At 47.8% G+C, this 22,806-nt stretch overlaps 1 protein-coding gene across 2 annotated transcripts in view; it reads right to left on the bottom strand.

Annotated features, from left to right (window-relative positions):
- Positions 1–1,838: 1,838 nt before the first annotated feature.
- DIPK2B (divergent protein kinase domain 2B) overlaps positions 1,839–22,806 on the bottom strand; it is a 74,179-nt gene continuing 53,211 nt past the window's right edge. For both annotated transcript variants that reach the window (XM_027091269.1, XM_027091268.1), the window contains exons 3-5: positions 10,238–10,411; positions 6,930–7,218; positions 1,839–5,650 (exon numbers count right to left, since the gene is read on the bottom strand). In XM_027091269.1, the coding sequence (XP_026947070.1) occupies positions 5,310–5,650; positions 6,930–7,218; positions 10,238–10,411 (804 nt within the window). In that variant the 3' untranslated portion in view covers positions 1,839–5,309. The remainder of the gene's footprint in view (positions 5,651–6,929; positions 7,219–10,237; positions 10,412–22,806) is intronic.

Here is a 22,806-nt window from a genome sequence, read left to right on the forward strand (position 1 = left end):
TTGTGGGTTGTGTGAGGTATTCCCATGGTTCTAAGAGTCAGAGTTATACAAAAAGGCATGCTCAGAAAAGTTTCACTCCCCCCTCATCCCTGCTGCCCGACTCCCATTCCTCTCTTCTTTCCACCGCATTGACACCCACCCCCCTGTAGGGAACCAATCTCATTAGCTTCTGGTTTATTCTTTATTTATTTTTTAATTTTTTTTTTGTGGTACGCGAGCCTCTCACTGTTGTGGCCTCTCCCGTTGCGGAGCACAGGCTCCGGACGCGCAGGCTCAGTGGCCATGGCTCACGGGCCCAGCCGCTCCGCGGCATGTGGGATCTTCCCGGACCGGAGCACGAACCCGTGTCCCCTGCATCGGCAGGCGGACTCTCAACCACTGCGCCACCAGGGAAGCCCCCTGGTTTATTCTTTAGATCTATGTATCTATACACCCACACATGCATATACACACACACATAAATATGTGTGTATGTGTGTGTGTGTATATCTTTTTTTGCATCACAGGTGAACGGATACATAAGTGTTTTCTTATATCTTCTTCTTTCTTACATGAAAGGTAGCATCCTATAAATAACCTTGTGAGCTTTTTTTCCCCTCACGTCATACTATATCTTGCAAATCATCCCATGTCAGTTCCTAGAGACCTTCCTTATTCATTTGTAGAACTGCATAGCACTCCTTTGTGTCGATGTACTGCAGTATATTCAACCACTCTCCCATGTACGGGCACTGAAGTGGTTTTCTGTTTTTGCAATGACAAACAACGCTGCAATCAATAACTTTGACGTACTAATTTTGGTGAGAGAGGCTGGCACAAGATCTGAAAGCAGACGAGTCTGCTTCCAGAGCCGCTGATCCCTCTGCGCTGCCACAGGCAGCTCAGACCTGAGACGATGCCCTGCTCACCCTAGTGGGCTGGGGGTGCTCTCTCTCCTTGTCTGCTTCTACAAAGAGCTCCAATGGGCGGGTCACTGGTTGCTCAGCTCCCCTTTGCTGGCCTATTCCTCTAAGTTGCCTTCTTAGAGGGTCATTACATCTGCAAATCAGGGCCCTCAGCCTAGGTGTTGACCATCCTGCACAGTCCGCAGATGCAACCATTTTTTAAAAATGACGTGAAAAGCTGCAGATCGATCTGACTATACTTGTGTGCACGTGAGCTCAGCTGTGTCAATATATGTGAGCAACAGGCCTGAAGTGGGCAGGAAAGCCACATCACCACACACAGGCAGTGAGCTGTGAGCTTTCAATGGGCCAAGAGGGATACTTGAACCTCTCAGATACTAAGCGCGGGTGGACTTCCCAAGGATCCCAACGTTACCTGCTCAAGGAGGATTCCCTCCTGAGCCTGGTGGAGACCTAGGCTGTGGAGGCGAGTGTAGTGGCTGCCCGGCTGCCATTCATGATCATCCCAGAGTCTGGAGAGCGGGAGGGAAGAAAAATGGCCCCAGTCAGACTGTCCGGCAGCCTGCGGCATCCTGGTGGTTCCTTTGGTCTGGAGCAGAGCTTTGGGACAGAGATCAGCGTCCCTCCAGAGAGGCTGCAGCACTCACCTTGGCTGTGTGAGGAGCCCTTTCTGCCAGGAAGCCCTCTGCTCTTGCCCTACATTTACCATTAAATATAGAACGCCCGTATGTGCCAGGCTCTTGAGAAACAGTGTATTATTTAAATAGGATAATAACCCTGCAAGGGTAAATCTTTTCCTCATCTTTTTATGAGTGAGGAAAGAGAGACTCAGAGAGGTTAAGCAGCTTGCCCAAGGTTACACAGTAACCAGCAGAGACATGATTTGAAGCCAGGTCTGTCTGATTCCAGGGCTCTAGACCTTTTCAAAATGAATACAAATCCAACAAAGTATTTATTTTAGCTCTAGAGGAAACATTCAGGCTCATGCAATCACTTATAGGCAGAAGTTAGATGCTACAGGGGAGGACTAGGAAAGCAGGAGACCTAAAAATTGTCACTTTGAGCAAATTGCTTGAATCAGTTTCCTTGTTTGAAAAGTAGGACTTGCCCGCAGAGCTGTGGGGATGCTGAGCTGACAGCTGAAGCCAATGGAGTCTGTTCTCCTATGTCAGCTCCTTTGCCATGATGGTTATTAAATATTTTATATCACCTCTGGCTCCACAGATACTCCCCTTGGTTGTGGAGATCAAGTGAGACCCCAGTAAACTCCAAGAACCCTCTACACAGAGGTTAATTAGTATTCGCAGGCACCCAGGGCTGGCTTCGTGGGCATCAACGTACAGTCGTACGGGGCCTGCACTTAGGTTAACACTCTGCTGGCCCCATCTTGCAATTCTCAGTGACAGGAGGCCCCACGTGTTCCTTTTGCAGGGGGTCCCACAAATTATGCAGCCGGTCCTGCAGGCAGAAAGACAGTGGCTGGCAAAACGCAGAAAAAATAATGCCTCCAATCAGATTCCAGGGGGATGAGAACATAGTACGATGGCTAGGTCTCTTGAGGGTTGACTCACTTGTCTCCTGGCTGTTGAGGGGAAAGAGCTGTTCTCGAGGACGTGGCTGCGGCTTGTATATGTTCAACATGGTGTCTTTGTCCGTTTGGGCTGCTGTAACAATACCACAGACTGGGTGGCTTATAAGCAGCAATTATTTCTCATAGTTCCGGTGGTCAGGAAGTCCAAAATCTTGGGGCTGGCAGACTCAGTGTCTGGAGAGAGCAAGCTTCTTGGTTCATAGCCAGGACCTTCTTGCTGTGTCCTCACATGGCGGAAGGAGTGAGGGAGCTGTCTGGGGTCTCTTTTATGAGGGCATTCATGAGGGCTCCACCCCCATGACCTCCAAATACCATCACATTGGGGGTTAGGATCTCAGCCTATGAATTTTTGCGGGGGACACAATAAATCAGTCTAAAGCACATGGTGTATGAAGAGCACAAAAGAAAAAGGATTGAAGAACACAGTCATTATTCTCAGCAAGAATATTTTCTGAGCACGTGCTCTGTGCCTAGCCCTGTGCTGGTTGCTACGGGGAATACAAAGAGCTCTGTGCCACTAGCATCTTCAGGGAGCTCCCAGCTGGATGGGAAGGCGGAGCACAGATCTCTCTGGAATACCCTTGAGGTTAGCCTCAAATGGGTGCGGGCCTGGGGTTCAGGGGTACAGAGGTAGGATTCAGAAAAGGCTTGCTGGGAGCTGGGCTGTCAGGAAAAGCTTTGGGTCAAGGTAGGACTCAGGGTCTTCAATGATGCCCAGGACTTAGTCAGTGGAGGAACGGAACCGTCCAAGCCCCAGCCCTGGTTATGGACGCATAACACACTCCTTCCTGGTGAGTCTGGCTTTTGAATCCATCACAATAGACTGGAGCTGGGGAGCATTGCAAGTTGGGTTCTCTGGAAGCAGACACTAAGAGTTCGGGGTATGTGTTTGTTTCCTGTGGCTGCTATAACAAATGACTCCACAGTGAGGGCTTAAAACGATAGAAATTTGTCCTCTCCGAGTTCGGAAGGCCAGAAGTCTAAGATCAATTTCACTGGGCTCAAAAAGCAAGGTGTTGGGAAGGGTGGTCAATCCTCGCTCTCCAGACCAAGCCAGGAAACAACTGTCTCAAAGACTCTCAGGCAGCCCAAGCCTGCCCTCCCAGAAGCTTGGCCTGGCACCCTCACTGTTACGGTTGCCCCAGAGGTAGTGCCCGGAGCAGTCAAAAGGGAACTCCCAACCGCACCGCGGTGTACCACCGAACAGGACTTTCCTTGGCTACTCTTTAAATGTGAGTGGAGGGACCAGAATTGGGCAGGACAGAGGCTGAAGGGGAAGGCAAGAGGAGCCTGGACGGGTAGCAGGAGTTCTGGAACTATCCCAGCAAGTCACTCTTCCTCCCTGAGCCTCAGTTTCCCCGTCTGCAGCGTGAAGCCTATTAAGCCAGGCACTCTGACCTTAAAGGTGGTGATTCAGAGGTAGAAAAGAGGAAGCCGACTGAGAGGTGCCTGGGAGGTGGAGGGCTGGCAGGGAGGCTGGGCAAAGGTCCAAGGAAGCCTCACTAATGTTTGAGGGGCCCGGGCAGGAGTATGCACGGAGACCCACATACCACGTGGCTAAACATTTTAAAGACATAAAGCAAACTGCTGAATAAAATATATTCCGTTGGCTGACCTTGAAAAACTATTTTTAGAATGACCTGTAAGGCCAAGTTTGAATGAAAATTCTCAGACTACTTAAGAGTCCTGCCCTGGAGGCCACGGTGTGGAGAGAGCTGGCCCTGGTTCCCGGCTGTGGCTACAATGAGAATCTTCGAACTCACAGACCTTCTGCCCCAGGGAGCAGAACTGGCTAAGCGCCCTGCGCTGTGCTTTGAAATCCATCTTTGTGGTTGGGCTGAGGCCACGCTTCCCACGGGCTGTTCCCTGCCACAGGAATATAAGGGCTTTCCATTCTTGCGAAGCTCCTCTGATGGCTTTGCCTCGAGGACACCCTGACGGTCTCGCTGAAGCTTCTTTCGGTTGTGCAGATGGCAGTCTGGAATGCCCCAACCTGACCTTCTTGCCCTTGCTTGGGGGAGGGAGGGGTCAACCTTACAGCCCGGCCTGATGGCTCTCCCAGCCTTCTCCGGCTCCCTCCTCCTTTCCTCCCCCCCGCCAGGCATCTTCCTTAATGTTGATACAATCCTTGCCCATTTAATCCTGTCTTGACACCTGGTTCTCAGAGGACCTGGACAAACACATTGGCCCCCAGCCCAGCCCTCTTCTCTTCTTACCCCTGGCTCCTTCCCACACCATGAAGTGCCTCTCTGGACACTTCTGGGACAGAAGGGCCTTCCGTCCACGTGTCCCCTTGTCCTGCAGTCTCCTCACCCTGTGGCAGCGCGGGGAACGTAGCAGGAGGGCTAGGGCAGGGGTACAGTCTTCCCTCCGTGCCAGCCTTTTGACCTCCACGGCTCTGTCACATTTGCCCTGGCCGTGCATGCTTCTGGAACATTCTTTGTAACCACCTGGGCTGGGGGGAGGGAGCACGTGTCCCTGGCCCTTCATATCTCTGTGTTTTTGCACTAACTCAAGAGTCTGGTGGAGAAGAGAGAAAAATGAGGCTCAAAGAGGCCGAGTGAGCGTCCACACCTGGTTCTTCCGATGCCCACCCTTGGGCTCTTCCACGGTGACCCAGCCAGTGGGGGTAATCATGCCACCCGATGGCATGACTGCCCTCTGATGTTTGGCATGTTCCTTTCTCCCTGGGAAACAAAGGCACCTTTCTCCCAGTGTCTAAAAGGGAGCAGCTTCTTTCAACCGTACAGCAAGCGAGCGGGCAGCGGAAGTTCAAGGATGTGGTCCCCGGAGGCCAGCAAGGCTCCAGCCCCTCAGAACTTATCATTATACTTGCAGTCTGGGTAGCGGTAGGCAAATCTGGGGTCACAGGTTCTCAGGGGCCTCAAGATGTCCTTCAGCCGGCTGGCGGCTTGGAGGACCTCGGGGTCTGGCCGGGTTCCCTCCCCACAGCGAGCGAGCTCGGCATCTATCTCCTCCTGCAGCGGGGACGGGAACTTGGCCTGGAGAAGTGGGGGCAGCACCTGGCCACACACCAGCACCAGGCTCTGCTTCTCAGGGATGGTGGCGCAGGAGGGCAGCTCGGTATGGCAGCCAGAGACCAGGCAGCTGAAGATGTCTTTATTCTTTTCCGCCCTGGAGGCCGCTTGGCTGCCTACAAGAGAATGGAAGACATCACACACCCTACAACCTGTTCTCCTTGCGGGAAGGCATCACTAATGAGAATTGCTGGGCAAAGTGGTTCAGACTCCTAGCATCTCCTGTCACCAGGAGATTTAGGGCTCAGGGACACAATGGCACCTGATGAGACCCTGGGGGGAACTCTCTTGGCTACAATAAGGTGAGGCCTGGGACTTCCCTGGCGGTCCAGTGGTTAAGACTCTGTGCTTCCACTGCAGGGGGCACGGATTTGATCCCTCGTCGGGGAAGTAAGAGCCTGCATGCCACCCAAAAAATTAAAAAAAAAAAAAGATGAGGCCTGGGGATGGAAAACGCACTTCTTCCTACCAGAACTTGGGCTTCTAATTGCAAGGTTCTCATGCATATCGTGATTCTCCCATTATTATGACTGAATTAGGGAGCTCAGGAAATTCCTAGGGCCGGTTTCATGTGCCCTCTTTAAACACAAAGTTGGGAGAAAGAACAGGTAATCCAGAATATGCCTTCCGTGGGTTGTAGGGGGACTGCTATTCAGCGGTTCACATTCCCGAATATTCTGGTATCAGCCCCACTTCTTCTCATTTGATTCTTCTTGATAAAGACAAATCAGGACATGAGTAAGCGTGGTTTAATTGGTCTATCTTTGTAGGCCTTCTCATATAAACAAAATCAGAAATTGGAAATTAAAATCCTCTGTCCTACTATTGGGCTCAGAATATCTAGTCACCATTACAGACTATGATGTTCAAAGGGTTCTAGAACCCTGGATGAGCCTGTGCACATCATCAAAAACACGATTCACTCATACACCTCATTCGGTGCCATGTTTTTCAATTTGAAAACTTTATAAAAAGCAAAGGTGCCCAAATGGATTGCGAAATGTACCACTGAATCAGCCAGATAGTTCAGATAAAGCATCTGATGAGAAAGGCTCTGAGGGGGAGATGTATGTCCCCGCGCCACACAGACCCAATCGGACAACGGCAGTGCCCTCAGAGGGTGAAGCTGGGGCCATCGCACAGTGCAAATCTCCTCCTCCTGTACTGACAAGGTCAAGTCCGGTTCCCCTTTGGAGCTGGAGCAGAGACTTAAAACGGGGAGAGGGACTCTCTCCCGTCCCAAACTTGGGCTGCTCTCACTATGACACAGGGAGACTGTCGAGGTCCAGTGGTGTGAGCCACACCCCACCCCCAGGCCCCGTTGTCACCCCTCCCTAGCGCCTGTCACCCTGGCTTCCCCTCTGACAGCTGCTCAGCCAGGCGCATGCTGGGTACCTTCCTGCCTGTCGATGACGCCCAGTGCGCTGGCATCCCGGATGAACAGATGCCCGTTGTTGAAGATGCCAAACATGTCCACATCCACGTGGGTGAAGTAGAAGAAGTAGTTCAAATCGTTGCTTCTCAGGGACTCCAGGACACCCAGGAGCTGGTAGGCCAGGTCGGCCGCCTGGTCTGCGGGTGCACCATAGAATTCCTGCAGCGGGCTGGTGCTAGTGCTGACCAGAAATCTGCCGCAGGAGCCCAGGTACCTGGGCAGTGGCCATCCCTCGGCGCCCGGGAAGATCTGCCAAGTGAGAGGAGGAGGCATTAGAGGATTAGAGAGAAAAACCTCCTGAGACAGTTCCCTCCCTCTCTCTCTCTCCCCCTCCCTCCCTCTCTCTCATTCTCTCTCTCTCTCTCTCTCTCTCTCCAAGAGCAGACAGAAATATCAGCCTTACTCAGGTACCCAACGTCTCAAGACACGTCAGCAAAGCATCCCTTAACCTTGTTTATACCTCTTGGAACATGGCAATACCTTGCTCCCCCCGTCCCTCCCCCCACCACTTTTTTATTCCATTGTTGATGGAGGGATTCAGAAAAGGGAGCTCTTCTTTCCATGTTGTAGATTGCATTTCAACAAAGTTGCCCCAAGCGAGGTAAGAGAATGCCGATGCCCTTGCTACAATTTTAGAGGATATTCAGGCTTCAGGGAAATGTGTTTATTTGAAGAGTTGTATAGTTGAAGAAATATGACTAGCATTTCAGATTTCACAGACATCACGGCTTAGGAAGAGGTTATGGGGGAAAAAAAAGAGGGTCAACTTAAGGCTGATTTAAAGAAAATATTAAAAAAAATAACAGTGCAGGCAGTAGATTCTGGGATAGGGCAAAAATTATGAAGGTGACCCTTGGGTGACTCAAGTTTTGGGAACTGCTGCACTGGCCCTGGGCGTGGTCCTGGGCAAATCTGCCTGGTTGGGGTAATTACACACTCACAGAGACTCCCCAACTGACTGGAACGTTCTGACAGCCTAACACTGGTCTAGGGAAGCACACAGCTCTACCCAGTTTCCTCTGTCTCCTTGTAAGAGCTCCAGGAGTTTTGGATTAACATATACACACTACTATATATAAAATAGATAAACAACAAGGACCTACGGTATAGCACAGGGAACTCTACTGAATATTTTGTAATAACCTATAAGGGAAAAGGATCTGAAAAGAATATATATATATATATATATAAAACTGAATCACTTTGCTGTATACTTGAAACTAACACAATATTGTAAATTAACTATATCTCAATTTAAAAAAAAGAGTGGAGGGAATATCCTAGCTTTTTTTTTTTTTGACTATTTACTGAGGCAGCTATATCTAGAATGGTGTTTCTTTATGGGAGAAATGACAGAAACTATAAATATTAACACTTTTTTTCCTCATTTTCCTTCTTAAAAAAACAAAGTCATCCCCCTTTCTGATGATTTTCTGTGGCCTTCTGCCATTTTAACCCGCTCACCATGTTGTGAAGAACCTTTTCTTGTCCCCCCGCCCCGCCCACTGGGGCCTCTCCACTGTGTGCCATGCAGAGAGGCCCCCGGCCCCCTGGCGATGTCTAAATGTGCCGCCACGAGTCATCCCGGGGTTGGGGGCAGATCGACGCCATGCCCTTCCTGGGCGGGGCTCAGGGTGGATGGAGACTCCCAGCCCAGACCTCTCAGGAGCCAGGCCTGGAAGCAGCCAGGTCACCTGCCTTGGCCACTAAGTGTAGGACAATTGGAGAAGAAGGCCTCTGAGCGTGAAGGAAAACCAGCAATTCCTTCTTCTCCTCTAGGATTTCAAATGCCAACGTTAGTAGGCAGCTTTTAGCAGGAAGAGCGTGGACCCTGAAGTCAGACAGCTCTGGGTTTGGGTTCCATTGCTGACACTGGCTAAGGGACTGTGGCCAAGTCACTTCACAGCTCTGGGCTCCACTTACCTCATCTGGAAGAGGGGACAATAATAATATTCCTGTGGGGTTGTCGAGTTGTGAGCATTAAATGAGATAATGATGTAAAACATTTAACACAGTGCCTGGCACATAGCTAGTGCTCAAGAAATGAGTTGTTATTATGTACTTAGCCATCATGCCTTTGGCCAATAATATATAGTTAATATATTATATGTAATAATAATATGGGGCTTCCCTGGTGGCGCAGTGGTTGAGAGTCCGCCTGCTGATGCAGGGGACACGGGTTCGTGCCCCAGTCCGGGAAGATCTCACATGCCGTGGAGCAGCTGGGCCCGTGAGCCATGGCCGCTGAGCCTGCACGTCCGGAGCCTGTGCTCCGCGACGGGAGAGGCCACAACAGTCAGAGGCCCGTGTAACGCAAAAAAAAAAAAAAAAAAGTAATTATATATTATATAATATCTCATAAATAATTTTAATAATATAAATAATTAGAATTAAATATATTATAAATAATTAGAACAAAATAATATAGTATAAATAATATTAAAATAATAATTATATTATAAATAATTATATTTATTTATAAATAATCATAATAACTAATATAATTATTAATTAGAATGATTAATATTAACACAATACTACAAATAATTAAAATATAATCTCGATATAATTATTATAGTTATTAAAGTTGATATAATATTATAAATAATTATAATATAATTAATAACAATACTAATTATTATTAACTGTTGTGGGGCTTCCTCCTCCTCCACCCCCTCCCCTTCCTACACCTTCTCCTTCGCCTCTTTCTCCTCCCTCTCTTCGTCTCCCGCCCCCTCTTTTTTTTTTTTTTTGCTGTACGTGGGCCTCTCACTGTTGTGGTCTCTCCCGTTGCGGAGCACAGGCTCCGGACGCGCAGGCTCAGCGGCCATGGCTCACGGGCCTAGCCGCTCCGCGGCATGTGGAATCTTCCCGGACCGGGGCACGAACCCGTGTCCCCTGCATCGGAAGGTGGACTCTCAACCACTGCGCCACCAGGGAAGCCCCTCGTACTGATCTTTGAGACACCTGGTCAAAGTCGCCCTCCTCCACAAAGCCCTTCTGGGCTGCCTCTGGCCGTGAAAGTGGCCATTCCCCGCCACCCCTCCACCCCAGCTCCCACACCTCTTTCCTCTGTAGCAACCACAGCACTTCCCCACTGCCGAAGCCAACACATATTTACTAAATGCCACAAAGGTACTAATGTGGGCTGGTGGCCCCAAGGTGTGCAGTGATGGCAGAGACAGCTCAACCCAGGGCCTGCTCCCTTGGAGCTGGAAGTGAACCCGCTCCCTGGACGGGCTTTCCGGGGCCGGGGGTCCCTGCATACCTGTAGGAGGATGGGATGGGCGTTGACAGCTAGCGTGTAGAGGAGACGCAGCTTGTCGCGGTCCGTGAAGTGGTCCATGAAGATGCTGCCAGCGTCGGCCACCTCCGCATAGCGCCGGACCACGCGATCCAGGAGTCGCTGTGACGGGCAGCGCAAGAGGGGGCTGGGCAGGCCCTGCAGCAGGTGGGAGAGATTCCGGGAGGAGGAAACTGTGCTGAGTGCTCGTGGGCGCCGGCAGGACCGGCACGGGCAGGCCCTGCTACTGGGGGAGATCGCGGGGGTTGTGGGGGACCAACTAGGCCCTGAGGGGGTCTGGGGGGTTATGGAGCACAGTACCCCTGGGGGGCGTGGTGGGAGGGCCCTGGGCAGGCTATGTGAGGGAGGGCGGGAGTTGAGAAGGGACTGAGCGGTCCTGGGGTCAGGGGAGGCGGGCACTGGGCAGGCAATGTGCATCCCTAGCAAGCAGCTGGAGCCTTGGAGACCCTGTGTCTCCACCTGCAGTTTGCAACTGAGGAACTGGAAGTCTTCAGAGTGTAGGTAGGTGTTGGAAGGGCTGGATTCAGGATTTGAACCTGATATGAACTGCATGTTTGCCCTCCCCACACCCCACCACATTCATATGTTGAAACCCTAATCCCCAGTGTGATGGTATTAGGAGGTGGGGCCTTTGGGAGGTCACTTGGTCATGAGAGATAAGTGAGTTCCCCAAGTCACACATACCTAGTATTTGTACTAAGACAGTACACCAAGTGAGAAGCAGGTAGGTGGAGCCAGGTAGGACCTGCATCCTTATCTTTACTGGGCTTGTAACCCTGTAGCTGGGTGAGCTCAGAGCACTCATTCATTCACTCACCCACCAACATTTGCAGGGAGTCTACCAAGGACCAGACTGTATTTGAGGCACTGCAGATGCAAAGGGGACCACAGTCGACACTGCCCTCCCAGGCCTGTCGGGCGGGGGAGACCATCAAATGCCCAGCAGTTACGACGTGGTGCAGAGGGAGCTATGACTGGTGTGAGGTCAGGGAGATATGGGAGCCCACAGGAGCAGGGCCACACCAGAACTTTTGGAGGCACTGGCACCTCCAAAGTCCTTTGCCTTCATGGGCCCCTTCCTCCATAAAAAATATTAAAAATGATATTTTACAACTGCATTGGTACAAATGCCTTAATATTATATATTCAAACATGTTCTTGGATCTAAAAGATCGAGTTTTTCTTCTGATTTTAAAAGAAATCAAAACATATTTGTGGGCCCCTCAAAGGCTTCTTGGAAGACAGTGAAGTCTAAGTGGAGGCCTGAAGCAAGGGTAGAGTTAGCGTGCAAAGAGGATGGGAGGGTATCTGTGCAGAGGCAACAAGCTGTTCAAAAACCTTAGTGACGCATATGACTGCCCAGAATAAAGATTCCATTCTCAGCTTCCTTTGCAGCTAGGTGTGGTAACGTGACTAAGTGCTGGTCAATGAGATATAAGTAGAAATTTCTGAGAAAGGTCCTTAAAGGGAGCGGGTGTATCCTTCTTTACTCCTTCTTCCTTCCTGACTGGAATGTGGAAGTGATGGCTGGTGCTTGGGCAGCCATCTTGGACCAGGGCATGCTAAGGGTTGTGGAGCAGAAAAATGAAAGTAGCCTGGATCTCTGACAATCCCAGAGCCACTATATCAGCCCTGGACAGCTATGTATCAGTTTTTTTTATGTAAAAGAAAAGTATATTTTGATCTTGTTTAAGCCACTGTTACTTGGATTTTTTGTCACATGCAGCTGAGTCTAATCCTAAATATCACAGAAGAAAAGAATGGAGGCAGGAAGATCAGTTAAGAAGATGCAATGGTCCAGGTGTGAGATGAGAGAATGAAAAGATTTGAGGGTAGTAGAATCTACAAGTCTTGGTGATCGGCTGAATGGGGGAGGGGGCCAAGGAAAAAGGAGGTGTCAGAGCTAGTACCCAACATGAGGGTGGACACCAGAGGTATCATTTGTGGAGGTGATTTTAAAACATGTTCACAAACGCTTTGACACTCCTCCCATCGAGGGTGGAGTCTAATTCCCTTCCCCTAGAGTATGGACTGGCTTTGGTGACTCTAGTGACTGGAATGCTTATGGGAGTGATGCTGTATGACTTCTGAGCCTTGGCCATGAAAGGAGATACAGCTTCTACTTGGCTCTCTCTTGTACCCAGCCAGCATGCTGTAAAGAAACCCAGGCTACATGGAGAGAAAGCAAGACCCTTAGCTCTCACCCAGATGAGTGCCTAGTTGACAGTCAACCTCCAACTTGCCAGACACATGACTTGGCCATTTTGGGAATGGGTCCTCCAGTGCTGTACTGAACCACCCCAGCTGATGCCATGTGGAGCCTCGTGAACCTTCCTACCAAGCCCTGCCCAGATTGAATATTTGTGAGCAAAACTGATGATTCCTGTTGTTTTAAGCCCCTGGTTTTGAAGTGGTTTGTTACTCAGCAATAAATAACTGGTATATTTGCTGAGAAGGTTCTGGGCCGTCTCTAGAACTATAGCTGGAAGAGGCTCTAAACCCATCTGGTACCCCAATCTCCCTTTATGGTGGAGGCAGCTGCTTCCCAAGGTCCCACTCACAGAGTGGGGCTGCATCTACTCCTGTTTGGTTTGTGCTGGCCAAGTGCAAGCCCACAGTGATATTGGCCAACGGCAAACAGAATTAGGAAACCAAACATTTCCAATAAAATAATGATTCATTATTTTATTGGAAATACACACTTTCTGGGGATTGCCCATTGCTCTGGAGTTTCCAAATCACTACTCCCTTCTCTGTACATGGGCAACAGGGCTAACTCACCATCTTCCAATGAAAGACAAAAGGAAAACCAAACACTGGCCTTCTGTTGCCCCTCCCTCTCTCATGCCCGGTTTCCTCATCCTTGCATTTCCTGTCTGGTGACATCCCTAGGGAACCAGCCAGTGGGTCAAGGTCTTCACGGTGTGGTGCAAGTGACCGGGCTTTTGCTCTGCTGCACTGTCACCTCACAGGGGTCTTCTGCTGCACTGTCACCTCACAGGGGTCTTCAGTGCACGGTGGTACTGAGAGAGATTGTCACGCTTCTCCACCTCAATCTCTAATAGTTTATAAAGCAGTCAATGAAATTTAATGGGTACATCATTGTGATGGTCAGTTTTATGTGTCAACTTGGCTAGGCTATGGTGCCCAGTTGTTCAATCAAACACTAATCTAGGTGTTGCTGTGAAGGTACTTTGTAGAGATGGTTAACATCTACAGTCAGTTGACTTAGTAAAGGAGATTATCTTTGATAATGTGGATGGGCCCGATCCAAGAAGTTGAAAGGCCTTAAGAGCAAAACTAAGGTTTCCCTGAGGAGGAAGAAATTCCACCTGTGGACTATAACATCAGGTCCTGCACAAGGTTCTCCAGCCTGCTGGCCTGTCCTATGGATTTTGGACTTGCCAGTCCCCCAATCTCATAAGCCAATTCCTTGAAATAAATCTGTTATATATATATATATATACACATATGTATACATACATATATACACACATACATATATATCATATAGTATTATATGTTATATATAATTATATTGCATATTATTATTTTATATAAAATTTATTATATTAACATTTATACTATATTTATTAATATTGGTTAATAAATTATTAATATTGTATATTTTGTGTAATATATTATCATAATACCATATGTACATTACATATATATAATATATACACACACATACACTGGTGCCAAGGGAAAAGCACTTGTTCTGTGCGGAAACAACAGCAACTGAGATGGAAATCTAGCTTTGCTTTCACTTTTGAAGCTTCTAGTGACATCTGAGTACACGAGAAGTAACTTCCCCAATGAGCTGTTTGACCTTCGGTTGGCTTTTATCCACATCCTGTCATGTGTTTTCTCAAAAAAATCACCAGCAATCAGCAGTGTCCCCATTTAAAGGGTTCTTACCGGAACAGAAGCATGGAAGTTAAATTGTCTAGACATATGATTCTGTGACTCTGATGGAGAGAGCTGTGCTTGTTGTTCCTCCCTAGAAGCCAGAGAGAGATAAGAGAGTTCAAGAGAGCAGGAGGGGGCTTTCCTCAGAGCAGACCACAACTTAGAATTCATGTGGGTCTTCAGTAACCTACCCGGAATTGCCCTAGTCCTTCTCAAGTTCCATGCCATGGGTGAGATCTGTCCAGCTTGAGGGTCCCATTGGAAGTGGAAGATGGCAGCAGGGAGACAGCATCTCGGCTGGGGTTTGACCGCCTGCCATCACAGAACGTGGGGCACACACAGCCCATTCCCAGTGGTCCTGTGTGTTGGTGAATTCCGGAGGGTGGCAAGGGAGCTGCATGTGGAGGGCTGACGCAGAAGCCTCTGTGGTAATCACTATTTGAAACCATGGTTGGCAGGACACAGTTGGGGAAAGGAGGGTAACACTTTCTGGAAGTTCTAAGTGTCAGGCCATATGGCAAGCCTTTCACAGACATTATCCCGGCATACACAGGGACTTTTAGCTTTTAGTTTTCTCTTGCCCTGTGACTCTCCTGGAAATTTAAAGTGATTGATTTTAAAAAAGCTTAAACAGTTTGTGGAAAATGCAGTGACATTAAATTTCGCAGCTCGTGCTGGCCAATGCAAATGGTAGACTGCATTATCAAGTGATCTAGTAAAATGCTCCCATTTTCCAGATGAGAATACTAAGGTAGGGACCAGGAAAGGGAGGTGACTTGTTAAAGATCATGCTGCTTATTAGTGCACATTATCCTCAAGTTCATTTCCCATATTAATGATCCCACTTGGTTCTGGATGACTTTCAGCTGTTTCCACAAAGCAAATGCTACTCAAAAGGCAAACATTTATGAAGCAACCTAAATGTCCATCAACAGATGAATGGATAAAGAAGTAGTATATATATACACACACACACACACACACACACACACACACACACACACACTGGATTACTACTCAGCCATAAAAAAGAAAGAAATTTTGCCATTTGCAGCAACATGGATGAACCTGGAGGGCATTATGCTAAGTGAAATAAATCAAACAGAGAAAGACAAATATTATATGATTTATCACTTATATGTGGAATTAAAAAAACACAACAAACTAGTGAATATAACAAAAAAGAAGGAGACTCACAGATATAGAGAACAAACTAGCAGTTACCAGTGGGGAGAGGGAAGGAGGGAAGGGCAATATAAGGGTAAGGGATTAAAAGGTACAAACTATTAGGTATAAAATAAGCTACAAGGGTACATTGCACACCACAGAGAATATAGCCTATATTATTTAAGAAAATCAAAGCAAAGATTTACCATCACTGAATACACTTTTTCTGATGAAAAAAAATATGTAGAAGAAAGAACACTAGCTGCTCTTAGAAAGAGAAATCTAAGAAGTCGGCTTTCCTTTAAGATTGGAAGTCAGCAAGCTGAGGTCACAGTGCTAACAAGACACGGTTTGATTCAGGAATCTGACCTTCCTTCCAAGGACATATCCAACTAATGAAGAGCTTCATGCTGAAATGAGAATTAATTTTCACTTCTCAGATAGAATCTGTTCTTTTGTTCTAAGGCTTTAAAGAACATAAAAATTAGGCAAATAAAAATTATGTTTGCAAATTACGGCACACCTCTAAACATAGCAGATGTGCTAACTCCAGTCACTTTATTCCCCTCCTTACCCTTTCCAAGGGCTACCACCATCTTCCCCATCAATGGATCAGGACACAGGCGGTGCCCATACTGACTGTAGAGAATGGTTAGCCCGTGTACTTTTTTCCATGCACCAAGAGGATAGACGTTTCCAAAGTTGGCCATCATGGGCGTGTTCATTGTGAGATATTCAAATACTATGGAACTGTACAGTGTGAAATTAAAAAAAAAAAGTTCATGTTGCTGCCCACAGAGGCCACCATTGTTCTATGTGGGGATGTGCGAATACACACATGTAGTGATGCCAGAAGAAAAAAAAAGATTGGAAGTTAGCTTTTCCGCTAAGAAGGTTGCCCTGGCCAGCTCAATTTGGAAAGCTGAGGGAAATCTTGAACAAATGAGTTTTTACTTTGAGTGAATTTACTTTTATCAAGCTCTCCTAGCACCCAGGGAGAAGAGAAAGTTCTAGTGCTAATAAACCTGTGAGTTCTTTCTGGTTGCACACCTCAACACTTTTCACATGATTTAGTTGTTAAATATGCTTGTGAAGCAGGGTTTAGGTTAATTATGTATCCTAGTTAATCAGTGTGTCCTAATTAGAACAATGACGATTCAATAACTGTATCAGTTGTGGATAATTAACCGCAAAGTTCCCAAATATGTCTTCAAGCTGCATTGTATTCAAAACCATGAAAATCCCTGTTTGGTTTATGTTATTAAGAGAAACAGCTCACGGTTCTTTTCCAACTTCAGTAGATGGATTTTTTTCCCCCTCTTTTATTAAAGTTCTTTCTGATTTTTTTTTTTTTAATCTGAAACCCAGACTCAATGTGGTTTGTTAACTTTTCATTCTACAAATGCTGGCCACCACAGTGATTATTTTGGAGAAACCCTCTGGGTAATTTTCAAAGTTCAGACATCCAAAAATGTCCTCATAAATCTCAGTCTTTTATGTTACTTTATGATGCAGCTCATCTCAGCCGCTGTTACGAGGTACCATAAGATATTGTAGCCTTATGACAGGCCCCTTGCCCCACTGGGAAGTTTCTCTCTGGTACCGTTCGCCTCGGCTGAGCAATTTAGGTTCCCTGCAACTTAGTCACTGATGGAAAGTTAGTCACAAAGGGTAGAAGCAGGGACAGGAAGTCAGCCAAGAGTGGGGCCAGAATTTGGAGTTTGCCTTGGATCATCTCAGAGTGGATAACATACCCTGCAGCGTTGACTAGATGTTAAAACAACATTAAATCAAAAACTAAACAGACTTGGTTGGGTGGGGTGAGGGATATAAAATGTTTCCCTCGCACCGGAAGGCCTGTCTCTGACAGAGCTCCCATTGCCACATGAAACAGAGCCTCTAGCTCTGTGACATCCTTTCTTTGGGCGGGGTTTCTGTTTGTTTAGATTCTTGATACTCCGCAGAGTTTCTGGGTTGAGCCCTGATAGAATGTTTGAGAAGTTCTGTTTAAATCGATGGGGAGGTCTCCCAGGAGAGAAGTAATGAAGATTCCCCCCAGACGTGATCTCCTTCACGTCTAACCTCTCCAGGCCACTGCCTGCCTCCATTCCATCTTGGAATTCATTGGCTTGGGGTGGGGTCTTTGCCTGGATAGGTGGGCAGCCTTCACCCCCCAGCTGCAAAGGTGAAAAACTGGATTCAATACCAACTTCGAGAGGCAGTATGACAAAGTAGTTACAAGCCTGTCCTTTAGAGGCAAGCTAGCTGGCTTCAAATCCCAGCTCTGTCTCTTAACAACAGCCTGACCTGGGGCAAGCTCTTGAATTGATCTGTGCCTTAGTTTCCTCGTGTGTAACTGAGGGATAATATAATAATAATAAGGGGACTCTGTGACTTATCTTCTAAACCTGGATAGTTTTGAGAGTGAAAGGGATGATATTAATAATTAAATCGGGACAGCTGGCGTATGTTGGAACTGTCTCAAGCAAACCTGAATGTATGGTTACCCTAATAATTGTGGTACCCACCTCATCAGGGTGTTGGGACGGTCAAATCTACGGAGAAAGTGTCTGGTACATTGTTGGGGTAGCTAGTAAAGCAGCCTTATTCAGGCTTCAGAGGTGGCGCTAGGCCTCTCTCTGACGGGACAATGACACTAAAGCAGGCTGCATGCCAAACTGCCGAGCTACACCCAGGCCAGCAGGGGTGGCGCCGGCATACACTGTAAACCACTAGATAAGACAAGGAGTAAGTTACGGGACCTCTTGCACCTTGAGGACCTGGCCAGCCCCCAGGGATCAAGAACATTCCAAATACCGTATGCTAACACATATATATGGAATCTAAGAAAAAAAATGTCGTGAAGAACCTAGGGGTAAGACGGGAATAAAGACACAGAGCTACTAGAGCATGGACCTGAGGACACGGGGAGGGGGAAGGGTGAGCTGTGACAAAGCGAGAGAGAGGCATGGACATATATACACTACCAAACGTAAGGTAGATAGCTAGTGGGAAGCAGCAGCATAGCACAGGGAGATCAGCTCGGTGCTTTGTGACCGCCTGGAGGGGTGGGATAGGGAGGGTGGGAGGGAGGGAGACGCAAGAGGGAAGAGATATGGGAACATATGTATATGTGTAACTGATTCACTTTGTTATACAGCAGAAACTAACACACCATTGTAAAGCAATTATACTCTAATAAAGATGTAAAAAAAAAAGGGGGGGAAAAAAAAGAACATTCCAAGACTTACGAGTTAAGACCAAGGCATTTATGACAACAACCAGAGCTACAAACTTGCACGAAGGCTGACTGTTATCAGCCTGCGGCCTGGTGCTAAAAGCTGGGCTCCTTCAGTGGCAAACGTCACCCGTGGGGTGGAAGCACCACCGGGGACCTTCCCAACTGGGACTCCAGATTGCTGTTCAAGGCACCTCCCAGCGCTTCTTGGAGCTGGATGTAGGTGCTTCCCCAATTCGGTGATGTATAAACCTCTGTCTTTACTATTCTTTCTTAGTTAGTTATACTATTCTTTTCTTAATTAGTATACTGTAATCTTTGTTAATTCAATAAACTCTCTCTAAATTCTTGTTTAACTGAGTGTAGAGTGATTATTTTGCCAGCGAATCCTAAGAACCTGGAAACCTAAAGTAAGGCTTTCGGCAAAACATACATGGGAAGGGCTCTATGAGTATTTGCTATTATTTGCCCCAAAGATAGCACCTTTCCCAATTTTCCCACTTCTGTAAGTGACCTTACCATTCTCCCAGTCTTCCAGGTTAGAATATCTGGAGCTATTTTCAACTTCCTTATCTTAACGGCTGGTCTCTCTCGGCTTTGATTCCCTATGTCAAGTTGTGCTGTCATCATTGTGATCTCTAGCATTGTGTTGTGTCCATTTGCGTCATCAGTCACCTCTCCCCCAGCTTGTGCTCCCCCGGGGCTTAGCTGGCCTGGAGGTGTGCCTTTAGGCAAGTCCCTTTCCCTTTCTGAGGCCGTTTCCTCATCTCTCACGTGGGCATTATGGTAGATGGTTGGTTTACACCAGGTACGTCACTCGGTTGCCTGGCTCTAGCTGGCTCTCTGGACGTTGTAGGTACCTGATACTACTTTCCTGGATGCGTGATAAACATCTCACTGTGCTTTACACACTGTGGAGGGCTTTGTGAACACAAGGTAGTGTTGTCAGTTCTAAGGGTCAATGGGGGTCAATGGTAAAATGCCCCCTCCCCAAATTTCACAATAAAATGGATCTCTGAGTAGGAAATAAGGTTGCCTTTGGAGGGTCAAACAAATGTTCTCCACATCGTGACTATGTTGACCCAGGACTGTCTTTAAATTTGGAAAAAAACAGTTGGGAACCCCAGGAAACCCTAGTCAGGGAGCTCAGTAACTTCAGAGAGAAGTGTTGGGGAATGAGTGTTATCATCTTGTCCCCTATTTGGAGTGGGCAAATAGACATAGTGGTTGGTAAGAGTGGGCACCCAGACAGGAAAATCCGAGGGTCAGGAGTTGGCTTTGGGGTCTGGGGAAAAGGGCACCCAGCCCGTGGTCTCCAGCAGCCTGTGGGCAGGCCACTGAGGATCACTTGGCTGACTTCCCTCTCGGATCAGTGCTCACCCAACAGGTTTCTGACTACGACTTATCTTCCACTGAGGAACCCTCCTTAGTGGTGGAGCCAGGATTTGAACCCAGGCCTGAATCCCAGGCCAGACTGTGCTGCTTTCTTGCATTGAAACTCAGCCTCTCCTCCCTACTTTCTTCACCAGAAGCTGTGTTTTGGGGGCCTTGTCCTACTTTCGCTACACAGCCTCACTGACCTCACTCCCCTGCCCGTCCACCCCGCATACCACTTTTAGGTCCCATTTGTGGAAAGATCCACAGTCTTCAAGTCACTTTTCTTTAGAAATGTAAATTCTCAGATTCTGCCTCAGACCTGCACAGTCAGAAGCTCTGGGGCTGCGACTCAGCAGTGCCAGTGTTAACCAGCCCTCCAGGGGATTCTGATGTCCGCTCAAGTGTGAGAACCACTGTCTTATAGAATAAAATTTAGCCCCCCACCCCCCTGCCCCAGTCCTACCATTGCAACGTCTACCCACTGCTCTTGACCCGTACTGTAATCAGGGGGCATGACACTTACCACTTCCCACAATTACATCTTATTCTCATTTTCATGGCTTTGCCCAGGACACTCTTCTTTTATTCCCTGGAAGATATGCCCTGGTCAGGGCTACCTCCCCTTGCCTACCTGTGCCCCTTACTGTCAAACCTTTAGCAGTCAGAGGCTCACTTGGTGGTGATCCTGGACCCTTCTTCCATGGTGTAGTCAACATCTTGGGTGACCCTGCTAGTGGAAGTGGTGACTAGCTTTCTCCTCCTATTGGAGTCTATCTCTTTCTTCCCACCTCGTCCGTCATCCATCTTCCTCCATTCAGGGGCCCCAGAGGCTTTGCCATTGAAGCATTTGTGGGCTGCTCCAAGATTTTCACTGCGGCAGATGAAATAATCATTGTGGCAGGCAATTCAGCTGATAGTTGGGACAGGCAGGGCAGCTGACACAGAGTAAAACACGTTATTTCATGGTCTGTCATTTTGATTCAGGTATGCCAAGGTTGGTCATAATTCTCCACTGGGCCATTTCATTTTATAGGCTGCTGTTTTTTTTTCTTTCTCTCTTTCTTTCTTTTTAAATCAAAAGACAGGAAGCCAAGTGCTTGTGACAGCTCATTTGTGCATGCAAAGTTGCGGAAACTCCCAATGAAACTCAGTAGCTTCTGCAAAGGTCCTGTGGTCCAGGAGGCTCAGAACGAATTCTGATTGTCAGGAAAACCTTCAATCCAGCCTCAAGTTTGCCTGAGGGGAGGGACTACCAGGCTTCTTTTTATCCCCACCCCCTCTGTTGAGGTTGTACCACCTGTATCAGCCAGGGTTCAATCAGAGAAGCAGAATCACTAGATTTTTTTAAAAAACAGGATTTGAACTTATACAATTGTACAAGCAGGTTAAGTAGTCTCTGTAAGGCTGTTGATCTCCCATATGATGCTGGAGCTTGAAGTCCATAGGCAGGCAGTTGAGAAGGGAAGACAGACGCAAAATGGGGGAAGATCAAGGACAACATGGAACCCACAAGCACAAGATGGAGCTCATGACAATGGACTGAAACCCATGTCAGTTCTTATTGCCTCTGAGCTTGATGGTGTGGAGAACTGAAGAAGCTGGGGCCCTTTGGCATGAAGCTAACCCTAGCCTGGGAGCCAGAGAAGATGAAGCAGGAGCCCAGGGGAAGGCAGAGCAGACATGCAATACCGTGTGTGAGCCACAAAATGGCCACTGTTGCCCTTCCGCCCTCCCAAACTCCCAACAGAATCTCTCTAACTGGAAATGTAAGGGAAGGGAAGTCTGGGAAATGTAGTTCAGCCTGGTCATGTTGACACATTCCAAACCTACCTCATCACCTTTGGCTCCTTTGCTTCTCTCTTGGTGACTTTTCTGTGACCTTACTGAAGTATCTCACTGGACCCCAACCACCCTAAGTATGTATTTGAGGAGTGGCGGTTTGTCGTTCTGAGGAAAGCCTGGATAGAGGCACAGGCTCGGATAGGCCGCTCTGGGCCAGGGTTGTGGGTGAGGAGCTCTCTGTCAGATGGGAGCCAGTGATGGACTGTCTGGTTAGGTCCTGGTTGGCTGAGCCTCCTTTCTGTTGCCAACCCCAACCCCTATTTCCCCCACCTTTGGTGCCCTCACTCCCCTGCACCCTGGGTATCTTCACAGGGTACCGTCTACCAGGTCCTTTCTGGGATGGAGGGTAGGGTTAGGAGAGAGAGAAAAGCAGCCACTTCCTAGAGAATGGGTATGAGAAAGTAGAACAAGAGGCCCTGGAGAGAGAGGCTGCAAAGCCCAGAATGGCCAGAGCTGAGTATTTATCCTGACAAGGAAGTGCTAGCCATCCAGACTAAGGTCGGTCACTAGACTCAATGGGTCTTTGGACTGCATTGCAGAGAGAACCAAAAGGAATTTGGGGAGTCTTCCCCCAACTCAAATATACTGTCCTAACCACTCATGTGGGTTAGGAAACTTGTCAAAACTCCCCCGAGGCTGTTGCAAATCATTTATTAAACAAAAATTTATCAAGCCCCTACTTTATAGAAGGCATTGTGCTAAGCACGGGAGTCACACATTTAAATAAGAGAGGGTCCTGACCTCCAAAGAACTGGTACTCTGGTGGGGCAGAGTGACATTTATACTACAAAGTTCAGTACAGGGCAAGATGACACAAATGCTACAAGAGGTGTAAACAAAGTGCTGTGAGAATACAGAGAAGAGAGCAGTAGGGGAATCCAGGAAGGCTTCACAGACGAGGTGGCATGAACATGGTCTTGAAGAATGAGTAGGATTTTGTCAGGTGGACCTCTAACGTCAATGCATTTCAAGCTGAAGGATCAGAATTGAGCAAAAG

Source organism: Aethalodelphis obliquidens, unplaced genomic scaffold (genome assembly GCF_003676395.1).
Source record: "Aethalodelphis obliquidens isolate GAN/ISIS:26980383/991018 unplaced genomic scaffold, ASM367639v1 scaffold71, whole genome shotgun sequence".
NCBI lineage: Eukaryota > Metazoa > Chordata > Mammalia > Artiodactyla > Delphinidae > Aethalodelphis > Aethalodelphis obliquidens.